General features: G+C 40.9%; 1 protein-coding gene across 2 annotated transcripts; it reads right to left on the bottom strand.

Moving 5' to 3' along the window:
* Positions 1-454: 454 nt before the first annotated feature.
* sec23b (SEC23 homolog B, coat complex II component) lies at positions 455-10,831 on the bottom strand. Of its 2 annotated transcripts, XM_017417040.3 has the most exons (19): positions 10,674-10,831; positions 8,793-9,020; positions 8,445-8,502; positions 8,189-8,275; positions 7,396-7,632; positions 7,138-7,223; positions 6,885-7,029; positions 5,839-5,997; positions 5,589-5,704; positions 5,381-5,504; positions 5,185-5,265; positions 4,986-5,075; positions 4,647-4,753; positions 3,605-3,758; positions 3,320-3,397; positions 3,012-3,173; positions 2,796-2,882; positions 2,445-2,666; positions 455-1,911 (listed from the first exon to the last, which is right to left on the bottom strand). In XM_017417040.3, the coding sequence occupies exons 2-19, from the start codon at positions 9,011-9,013 to the stop codon at positions 1,822-1,824; spliced, it is 2,304 nt and encodes a 767-aa protein (XP_017272529.1). In that variant the 5' UTR covers positions 9,014-9,020; positions 10,674-10,831; the 3' UTR covers positions 455-1,821. The 2 variants fall into 2 exon arrangements, with proteins under 2 accessions (XP_017272529.1, XP_037830765.1); XM_037974837.1 differs by lacking the exon at positions 10,674-10,831 and having other exon boundaries at positions 8,793-9,202.
* Between the last annotated feature and the right edge of the window lie 245 nt (positions 10,832-11,076).

Here is an 11,076-nt window from a genome sequence, read left to right as displayed (position 1 = left end):
CTATTGTTTGGGAGTGGTGGTGCCTCCAAACTCCACGGAGGATGTGCCACCCGCTGCTGTGACAACATGCTGCGCAGGCTGCACACACTCAGGCATCTTAACAACACTAAACAGATTAAACCTTTGCTCACACGGGAGCCAACAGATGCCAGCGGACAAAGTTTTGATGAGATACCAAAAAGAAATAGTCATCTGAGGTTCCCTGCAGCTCATGTTGATGCACGAAGTACTGGATCAGAAACAGATAAAACATAAAAATGGTGTCGACACTGACGGAGTTTCTTGGTGTGACGATAGACGACAAAATATGTTGGAAATTATGTTATATAAACATATGCATGGTTAATGATAAAGCATAAATTGTCCCCTTTTTGCTGGCAGCGATGAGAAAGAAGCACATCCTCCACTGTTTACGGGTTTCAGTGTTTTTAAAATGATTTTGCACAGGTTTGGGTTTATGCTTAAAAATGTTCAGTTTTATCATCTTATAAAAAGAGGAGAATAAGGATAATTTATAATACTGGTTACAGAGATCGTACAAATTCATTCTTCTTACAATCACAAATATTAAAATGAACCAAAAACTCGTTTAAACATGTGGTCTTTCCAAAGTACAGAGAGGAAGAAGGGCTTTGATCGTCTTTATACAGTAAATGTGTAACTTGTGATGGCCCTGTGTGTGTGTGTTATATGTCTATTCTGGATATTTGGAAATATGTACATTTCTTGACATGTTACTGGGGTTACATAACCAAAATAATATTTGCAATATTTATAGACTTAGGACAGAATAAAACAGGAAGAATTCAGTTCTAAATGTAAGAAAAGGGGTGGATTAAATAAGCCTGTGCTCCTTTCTATACTTCTATGAATGCTAGGCATGTATTGACTTTTTTAATTTAAGTTTTATTTGTTGTATTATTTAAAGATGTTCAAAATAAAGCCTTATCACTCAGAAAAGAGAAAGAAGTTCCTGACATTCTGGTGGAAAGAACACACAACACAGACAGTTTCATGCTGGCAGGATTTCAATCAGACAACTCTTCTTTTTACAGTTTTGCTCTGTATTAAAGTGAGATTACAAAGACACTTGGACAGATGGTTAACGAGTCCAGATGAGACTATAGAATGTCCCGTATAGTCCAAGTTAAAAATAGACCTTAATGTTTGGTGTTGAATAAAAAAAAAACAGACTGTCCCAGTCGAGCAGATGGGATTTCCTCTCCTCCGAATGTGGATCTTCATTATCCAGTGAGAGAATTTTCTTCGAAAAAGTTGCATCTTATTGTTGTACAAACTGATTCTTAACAAGACCCCAGGGTTAGGTCTGATCAGCCATGTGAACATTTTGAGATTCTTCTATAATTTATTCATGACAAAGTCTAAACATTTCATCTTTAGCTATAGACAAAGCAAGCACAAATACAAGCATCTTATTTCACAGCAGCTTCACTCCAGTCTGATGCAACAAACACAGAAAGACAAACGAGGAACTAATGTAAATATTAGTCTTTTCACTGTCAGATGTAAGTAGTATAAAATAGAGGATGTTCATATTGCTTACATGCACAATCTTTCGTTGCAGACTCATAAAGTCTAAATGACAACGTGTTGCTAGATTTATTTTCACAAATACACCAATCCTGACCCTTTCCCTTTGCTTCTTTAGAATCGTGGAAATCTCACAAGTCGAGGCAGACAACAGTGAAAGTGGATCAAGCTCAAACAGTAGACTGGAAATCTGGCTTCTTTACAAAAACATGGAAATGTTGTTGGATCCTAGAAGATTGTACTCTTCCTTTTTTTTGTGGTGGACTAGGTCTACGTGGAGCTGGAAACAGCCAGTTTCTTCAAGTGATCCATGAAGACTTGTAAGCTGACATCATCGGTCAGGATGGGGGCTCCTGTCTCCTACAGCGACAAGAGAGCAAAGGAAATAAAAGAACGGTGGTTAGAATATTTTAGTTTTCGAACAGATCTGTGCGTAAGACAGACAGCGGGTCCGTGATCGCTGCAGCACACAACACTCGGACCACATTCTGTTGGTAATCCTGCAGTATGACAATATGTGCTACAGTTTACACAACAGGTTAGAGTTCAGCTCCTTGGTGAGTTGGGAAATAAAGAGCTTAATGCTGTTTTTAGATTTCAATCTTTTCCCATTTATAATCAAAGGTTAACTAATCCCTAGATCAGTGTTTACAAACAGAAATCTTTTGAGAAGTCAGAGCTGATTGTTTTTCTTCCCACATTTCAGGCAATACTGGGGATTTTGTTTTATTTTAATAATAAAAAAGGAGGAAAAAACTCATATGTGGAAATGAAATGGGGAAAAAAATAAAAACAGCCCAACTTAATTTTATCAGTTTAAAGCGAAAATTATACTAAAACTGCAGTAAGATTCTGAATAAAATAAAACAAATCAAAAGAAACTGGCACTGTACCTGTCCCCATGCATAGAGGTTGTTGTGGGTCTGTGATGGGTTGACTTTGGAGAGCAGGAAGCGAGCCTGCGAGCCTCCGTGCTCGGTGTCAATGTAGCGAGGCATGGGGAAGCGAGTCTGTAAGATCTCCTGAGCGTCGTCCAGCGGAGCCTGAAGCAGCTGTTTGAAGTTCTCATACTCCGCCATTTCCTGGTAGCCTGCCTTTCTCCACTGGGCTATGGTCTGAAATAAAGACAAACACTTTAACTCTGCATGCATGGACTAGCCTTAGGTAAACAAACGACAACAAAAAAAGCTTTGCTAGAAAACAAACCGAGCTTTAAAAATCCTGTTTTTGACCTAGTGTCTCACCTCTCCGTGGTAAATAACCAGCTGGAAGAAAGTATCCATCAGTAGGATTCGATCTGGCAAGATGCTGCTGCTGTCCAGGAGCACAGGCTGTGGTAAACAAATCACACATTTACAACAGTTTGCAACGCTTCTGCATCAAAACACTGGCTTTAAGGAAAGGCTCAGCTGCTCTGCTGCTCTGCTGCCGGTGGAATATGTGAGGGGAATGAGGCTGACCTCTGGTGGTCCGTAGAAGGAGTACGAGTAGAGAATAGGCTGGACCATGATCAGGGACTGGGTCAGGTCCTGTCTCACAAAGTGGTGCCTGTAGTAGGAGGACTCATCCGGGCTGTTGTTGAACACTTGCAGGAAGGGCGACCGACGGAGGTGGAACATAAACTGTAGGTGGAGGAGAAAACGTTTAATGATGTCTAATTAGGAGAGAAACAAAATGAAACTACAATAAATGTTAAAATAACTTTAAACAAACAAAACAAAAAGGTTGAGTAGATTTTTTTTATATTTCCACTAGAGGGCAGGTTTACCTGTGGGTAGAGGGACAAGGACTCTGACAGCTTGAAGGATGTGGGGTCGTCTTTGTTGAACTGGCCAAACTTCTGACACTGAAAAATGGGCGGTGACACATTGCTTACATATTGAACATACCAAAGACTCAACCCTAAATAGCATGGCTAACCCACTAACCTACTAAAACAAATGACAAACCAACTCATTATGTTAATTACAGAATCCTAACAATGCCAGCTATGTACTGCCATTCTTGTCCTAAGTCCAACTGGGACAGGCCGGTGCGTGGGGTTGTCACTCACCAGGCGGATGAGCTGCCTGTCGAGCCAACGCAGAACGTCCGGTCCTTCCTCCGACTCCGCCCTGAAGACTCCCAAACGAGCCATGAGCACTGCGGCCGCTTCTTGGTCAAACGAGGACTCGATGTGCTGAATCTGAGACTGAGCATCTGCCCAGCTTGAGTAGTTTATAGAAAAATGAATAAAAAGGAAAGGCAGGAGGGGAGATGGAGAGAGAGAAGAAAGTAGCACAGTGGAAACAGGAGAGGAGACAGGTGAGCCACAGGTGAGCATGGGAGTGGTGAGATGACGCACACACATAACTTACAAGTCTTTAAGGGTCAGCCTTATTTGTAGATATGCAAATCTCTATTACAAACAAAGACTACTTCAGGTCTCAACTTCAAAGACTGGCATTCTTCATTTATGTAAATGTTTTCCACTCTTTTAAACAAGAGGGACCAGTTTGTTAAGAACATACCAGGCTGACACTTAAACTGACCTCTTTTAGAATCGACATGGTATTTTAATCTGCCCTGAGGAATCAGACTGCATTCAGATAGCTCTAAGTACAGGTGGGAACAGCAATCAATGCGCATTAGAAATATGTTCACTCAGACTCCCTTTTATCGGCATAGGTTTGGTAGTCTGAACATAATCTGTCCTGAGCCTCAACGTAGGACCCCCTACTGAACCAATGTGAGCTTGAGTAAAACGGCTGATGGTGGATTTTTACAAAACTTCAGTCTTTGCTGTGCCTGTATCACATCTCTTTAAGTAATCAAGCTTATCAAGATACAACTACAAAAATGTGAGTCTGAACTGTGTTATAGTTAAATAATATAGTTCAGATGTCTGAATGTGCTGTGATTTCTACAGAAGCATCAGCAGACTTGGGGTATGAATTAACTGCCAGCTGTGAAAACTCAATCAGAGCTGACCATTTGCAAACAAATTACCCAAGGCAGATGTAAAGTAAAGGTATCAACTGGGCCATTTTGTTCTGTCTGAAAGCCTTACAAAAAATAAAAACTAAAAAAACACAACAATAAAATCAGAGCCTTACTTCCGGGCAATGGTGGTGACCCGTATCCTCCTCTGTGTGTTCGAGTGCTGGTACTGGGTGATAAATTGGACCGCCCCTCGACCGCCCTGGGGGATTGGTGCATTGTGCTACAAACACACAAAAAACAAAACAATTATTCCTCTCTTGCATGTGTTTAACAAATCGCCATTCACTGCAGAAAAAAAAGCACAACAAGCCATTGTTTGAGGGGTTTCAGTAAAAGAAAGGCATTATTCTCAGTCGCAGCTATTGTTTCCTTTAATGTCATTCGAAATTATGCACTCAGCGTAATTTTGTAATCTTGTGATCTAAAAGCTGTAATGGAAAACCCTGCTTTACCTGATTCACAACTTCAAAGTAAATGCCCAAAGTCGTGGAGGGGTTGAGACCGCACACTTTCCACTGGCTTGTCCCACCAATACCCATCTCCTACACAAAACAAAGAGCACATTGTGGTGTAAATGGGTGGCTCTCAGGTTACATTTCTGAGAGCAAGAAATCTGAGTTCCCCAGTTTCACGTATGTGGTAGTGACGTACATTCTCCGAAACACAGGCACCCTTTGAGTGGAGGGAAACACACGGCCCAATGGCCCCACAAACCTTCAGCTCTCTTGAGGTCTGCAAAGACAAAATCTCTCATTAACCCTTAAAAACAAATTTATAACAGATGCAGATCCATTTTACAAGTCTCATTCACTTTTGACTGGGTATTATAGTGATAGGATTTATTTACCTTGATCTCTAGGACACCTCCAAACGCCATCCGGAAGTCTCCGTTGTAGTCCTTACTAAAGACTCTCTGGAAGGTTTGCTTAAACAGGGAGGTGTTGAAAGAGTCTCCCATCACTATGTGTCCCCTGAAACATAAAATATAACAATACTTAGTTAAACATTGAACAAATCCACGCCTGCAACAAATTGAACAGCGAGTGCTGACGTACCCTGTGATGTTAGACAAACACTTCATCTCCAGCAGCCCAGTCTGGTCTAGAGCGCAGGCATAGATGTCAACACTGTGGCCATTTGCTGCAGACCGGTTGGCCAAGGCTTCATAGTACTGTGAAAAGGAGAGAAACCACATGAAAGTGAACATCAGTACTCTTTTTATGAGCGTTTCTGCAAATACATTTATCATAGGATACTGAAAGAAGTTTTTAAAGATGTCCACGGAGGGTTTCATGAGTTTGTCACCTTAGTAGCTTTCTTCAAATGCCTTGCATTGTCCTTCTGGATGTCATGCCAAGAGCGGATGGGGGTTTTCAACTCATCTCCCACCACCATGCCTGGTCCCTGGGTGGGTGGCCCACCAATGAAAAGCATCACACGAGCCCCTGTGTTGGGGAATGTCCCCTGATGAAAAAGCAGGAGTTGGATTTCAGTAACCCCATTGTAGATCACATTGCACATTAGTTCAGTGCACCAAAAAAAAAAAAAGATTAAATAAAAGTCTCTTCTCTTCTTTTCACATTACTTGTCATATCGAGTTATTTTATCAATTGGATACACTGAAATGGTTGATGGCCAAGAACGCACTAAAATAATAAAGATCGCCTATAAAAATACAAGTTTAACATTCAATAACTAATGCTTTAATAGTCAAACTAATCTGTTTAAACTAAGGGCAGAGCTCACAACCAACACAGCCCAATCCAAAGTACCAGAGTCTGGGAAAGTACACAACGGGATGAAACATTTGGCAAAGAGCCACGCAGCCAAAGGAACAGCTACAACAAGCATGTTTATATGGTTTGACTTTTTGATACGTTCTACCCAAACAGTGATTAAACAAATAAACCAGATAACCCTGAATGCTGAAAACATTTTTGCAGCTCTGCTTCATGTGTAATACTTGTGTGTCAGGTCAAATCAGCGAATCTGGAGTCAGTGAAAGAACAGAAATCTGGGCACGTCTCCCGTCGGCTAAGCGGGAGAATGATCTTTTGCGGTTATATAACTACACAGATTATCGAAAGGAGAGGAGAGAGGATAATGATGGTGGGGGGTGTAGACAGAAGGCAAACAGGAACTAGCCTTTGAACTGACAGCACAAACCTACTGTTGATTATCAGGCAGTGAGTAACTTTCTGAACAGTGACATGTGGCGTGGTTGTATTGAAGAGGCTAAAGTTCAAGTTACTACAGAACACCTCAGTGACTGATAATCCATTTGTGTGCAACAGATGTGCCAATTTCTGTGTCCGAAAATGCTATTTGCATCAGATTTGTCTTTGTTGTACCTCCAGAAGGCCGACAGCAACAGACAGCGCGACACCAGTGGAGCGGAGAGGTCGTTTGCCCTGAGGGACAGGCCAGGGATCTTTCTGAAGCTCACCAAGCAAGTCTGTCAGGTTCATATCGACTCGATGCACAGGCTGAAGGAACCTGGGAGTGAACGATTAAAGCTCTTAGGAAAACAAATAGCAAACTGCTGCAAGCTCTTCTAAAAGTACCATGGATTATCATGTGGGAAGTGCTCTCGCTCATCCATACTTGCAAGAGGCAGCAGCAGCATCCTGAGGAGCCACAGGACGGCCTTGCTGTCCTGAAACTGCTGGCTTTGTCAAACCAAGCATCTCCTGGAAAAAACAAAAAAACATTAGGCTCTTTGTTTGAGAACAAAACCATTTCCAGGCATTTTTGTTCCCCGAGCATGAACTTCCTGGTCTAATCAGTTTAGCTTAATGTCACTCTAAATGCCAAGTTTTGTCCACAAATCGTCTCTCCTTTTTAAAAGTGCCCTGGACCAACCTGGATCTGTTTGGAGGAGAGGTCCTTGGTGCCCCTGAAGACATAGCTCTTGGCAATCCCCTCACAGCTGAGCTCGTGAACTTGAACCATGCGTCCGAACGTGATGAGGCCCACCAGTGCGTTGGGTGGCAGCAGGCTCAGGGACATCTGGAGGGACTCCTTGAGGGCCTGGAGGTCCTCTTCTTCCAAACACGTGTCCACAACATACAGGAAGATGAGAGGGGCTGAGGGTCCCCGCTGCGAAGAGTCAGCAAAGAAAGGTTAATAAAGCTGCATCATTATACACAGAGACAAAACAGCTTTTAGTTTTGTCTGCAAACAGAAAAATGTTCGGCTACAAAAAAAAAGGAAGCTGAAAACTGTTTGAACTTGTCAGATGTTGAACATCATTTTCTATCTGACTGTAACACAGATGTCATTTAATCACTAAACCACATGCTTTATTATGTTACACTTAATGCGTATAAATGCAGCTTATATTGTAATTTAACAAATTTTAACACTGATGTCTGTCATTAATATATCAACTTAGATGTTATTTATTATTCCTCAGTAATTCAGCAGCAAAAATGAAAGAATATGATGCATTTAAATCTACATATGAAACTTTAGAAATGCTTTTGGACTCCATGTAACAAAGTACTACACAATACAGATGTTTTAGAATAAGATGGTGACCATCAAACACTCTGTGTATTTAACTAATTGGATTCATTAATGTTCTTTGTTCAGAATATCTTTGGTACATTATGTACTTGGCTGATGTCAGGTTGGTGAGGTGTGTTAAGCATACCTGTACTATGTACTCAATGGTTGAAAATTGTGGCATGAGTTCAGCTGGCTGGTTCATCTCTGATATTCCTGCATAGGAGGGAGGAAACTGCACAAAGAGAAGGAAACAAAGATCCACCTTAAGCAGCCTAATAAAGGAATGTAGACAAACCACATTAATGTGTGACACTTAAACATATTTTGGCAGAACTTAAAATAGGACAAGAAAAAAAAAAAGAAAAAAGAAAAAGAGGACATACTAGTGCAGCTATACTTACAGGGTTCCTCTGGAAACAGAAGTTGCACGCCCATATTTTGGCTCTGAAGTCAACTTGACTGTAAAAAAATAAAATAAAAAGGGTTTGCTTAAAGAAGTCATGGGTAAAACTGATTTACACTATAGTGCAAAATGTAAGAACTTAGCATTTGGTAAAAAAATCATAAATCCTCAAAATTCATCATCCTTATCATATCCAATATGGCAAAATGAAAACAAAAAAAGGCTGACCAATAGGAATAAATAAATAAGTAAACAAACAATAACTCAATAATAGAAACCGATTTCCAGCAACAAACTGATAAAAAGTAGTTTCCACAGTGCGCACACATAAAACTGTGAAACTTACCACAGTGGGTTGAGCACAGCTTTGCAGTTTGCTCGGCTGCACACGACGGGCTCATACTGAACAGGTGGCAGGTTTGGTCTTTCCTTCAGAGGCGTAAGGAGGCAAGAAACGGGAACCACAAGTCTCGTGGCCTCCAGACGGCTGGAGGGCCAAAGGTTCCAGCTGAATCTCACACCATCTCTGTCCTCGTTCTGTTGGATGAACTCCTGGTAGGTCGACATCGCTGATCTTCAGCAGAAATAAATAAATAAATAAACACACCACAGTGAGGCGATCAGTCCAGTAGAAGAACTTAATATAATCAGAGCAACGGCGGTAATCCAAGCTCTGTTGCTCCAAATTTCCCGGGGCTCTGTCTCTCTTCACGCTACCCGCTCTCTGCTTACAACCACACTGAACGTCCTCTCTTTATACGCGGGATCTTTTCTCTGCCGTGCTAATTTAAGACATGGATCCTTGAAAGCATGACGCACATAAAGGCCGTCACAAAACCTGCTCAGCAAGTTTTCGTGACGAGAGCACAGTGAAAACAATTCCTGAAATGAATGAGCAGGTGTGCCCAACCTTTGATTAGTGCTATTTATTTAGGCCATATGTGTATTGGTATGTCCCGTTTGGACATTAGTGACGCCCTTTGCAAAGCATCACTAAGCAACTGAAGCAACAGGATCACTTTCACTAGGGATCACAACATTTTTATGCAGTTTTCAGAAGCATTTAGAAAAGGCCTAGTAAAGCAGTCAGATGCGATTAAGACAGTTTGAGACTAATATACAGTTTTGTCTGGACCAATGGTTCCTAAACCTTTTAGGTTCTGACCCACAAAACATCAGCAAAGATTTGTGACATCTACTGCTGCTGGTTGAAGTGTACAAAAAAAAAAGTCAGTAAGCCAGAAAACAAGGATACACAACAGCCTAAACTGCTGTTGATATTATTTATGGCAAAAAGGTGTTGTTAGAAATCAATTTTAACTTTGATTTAATTTCTGGAAACCATCTTAGGACCCCACGCTTGTTTCACGACCCACAGTGGGGTCCTGACCTTAACTATAGGAACCACAGGTCTAAACTACTGTAGGCTAGTGAATCAATGTAACAGGAAGGTGATATTTTTAGTTATAATATGGGTGAAATTGCTTGAGGCTTTAAGTTAGTGATCATCTTTCTATGGGAAGATTACAGGCTGACGTTTAAACCAAATAGTTTCACAAGAATTTACACTCATCAAGTTTTTGACTGTGTGGAAAAATCGATGCATACGTAATCTGTAATGCATACAAATTATATTACTGAGGGGATTAGAAGTAAATTAGGAAAAGAAAATGTTAAAGATAAAGTTAAAAAGGTGCAACAGAATATGAACATTTACCACTTATCTATATGTATCACCTTCTTTGTCGAAATTTAAACTGTTGATTTTAGATAAATTGTTTATTAAATCCTGAACTATATGCCAACATAACTCTTTTGCTCTGTGTGAGATTTTTCTCACTTTTTTCGAGGAGTAAAAGTGAGATCTTGAATACACTCAGTCAATAATACGAACTACGAGCCACGTATATCAACCCTGATAAAGACGCCGCAGAGGGCTGGTCCCCGTTCTGCTCGGGAATTTACGCTCTGGACTCATTCATATATATACGCAGAGGAAATTCTGTTCAAGATGCTTCGAGTGTTGCTTAATATTAACAAAATAGTAAAAGTCTCCTTGCTGTTTGAACGGTCAAACATCTACAAGTCAACGCCGCCTCGAACAGCGAGCTGAGCCAGGCTAACGGAATGTAGCATTAACCCACTTCCTGTCACTTAAATGGAAGCTAAAAAAAATGGGCGACCTACTTTTTTTTGCTTTTCGACAAAAATAAAGCCGAGCTCTTACCTTTTATATCGAGTTGGCTTCGAGACTGGACCGCAGCTAAACAGACTGTTGTGTTCGAGACGAATTACAGCATTTGGAGGTAAAATCGGACAAACGTAGATGACAGAAAGACGTCGGTGAATGAATCGCTCCTGTCAGCCGGCCGGTTTTTCACTTTACTAGAGCGACGTGTTACTCAGAGTTCAGGAGATTCCTATTGGCTCTGCTGTATATGACGTCACTCAGGCGTACTGCGGAAGTAGGTGCCTTCTGGGAAATGGAGTTCAGTTATGGCTTACGTGGAAACGTGTGCCATCTTTGTGATGATTTAATGTATACAGTGCGATATGCGTGTTATTTTTTTTATTTCTTATTACTTATTTCCCCCCCGTGGCTAATAATTTTATCCATCTTAATATAACTT

The sequence above is a fragment of the Kryptolebias marmoratus genome, linkage group LG3 (genome assembly GCF_001649575.2).
Source record: "Kryptolebias marmoratus isolate JLee-2015 linkage group LG3, ASM164957v2, whole genome shotgun sequence".
NCBI classification, from domain to species: domain Eukaryota; kingdom Metazoa; phylum Chordata; class Actinopteri; order Cyprinodontiformes; family Rivulidae; genus Kryptolebias; species Kryptolebias marmoratus.
This window is presented reverse-complemented; position numbering and strand designations above follow the sequence as displayed.

Bases quoted from the DNA above. Each gene is read 5' to 3' on its own strand.
- sec23b (XM_017417040.3), bottom strand. From the start codon at position 9,013: ATGTCGACCTACCAGGAGTTCATCCAACAGAACGAGGACAGAGATGGT. The intron at 8,276-8,444 runs GTAAGTATAGCT...CTCTTTGTGCAG, and splicing joins TCTGTTTCCAGAGGAACCCT to TTTCCTCCCTCCTATGCAGG. The intron at 3,398-3,604 runs GTGAGTGACAAC...CCCATTTTTCAG, and splicing joins ACAGGCAGCTCATCCGCCTG to TGTCAGAAGTTTGGCCAGTT.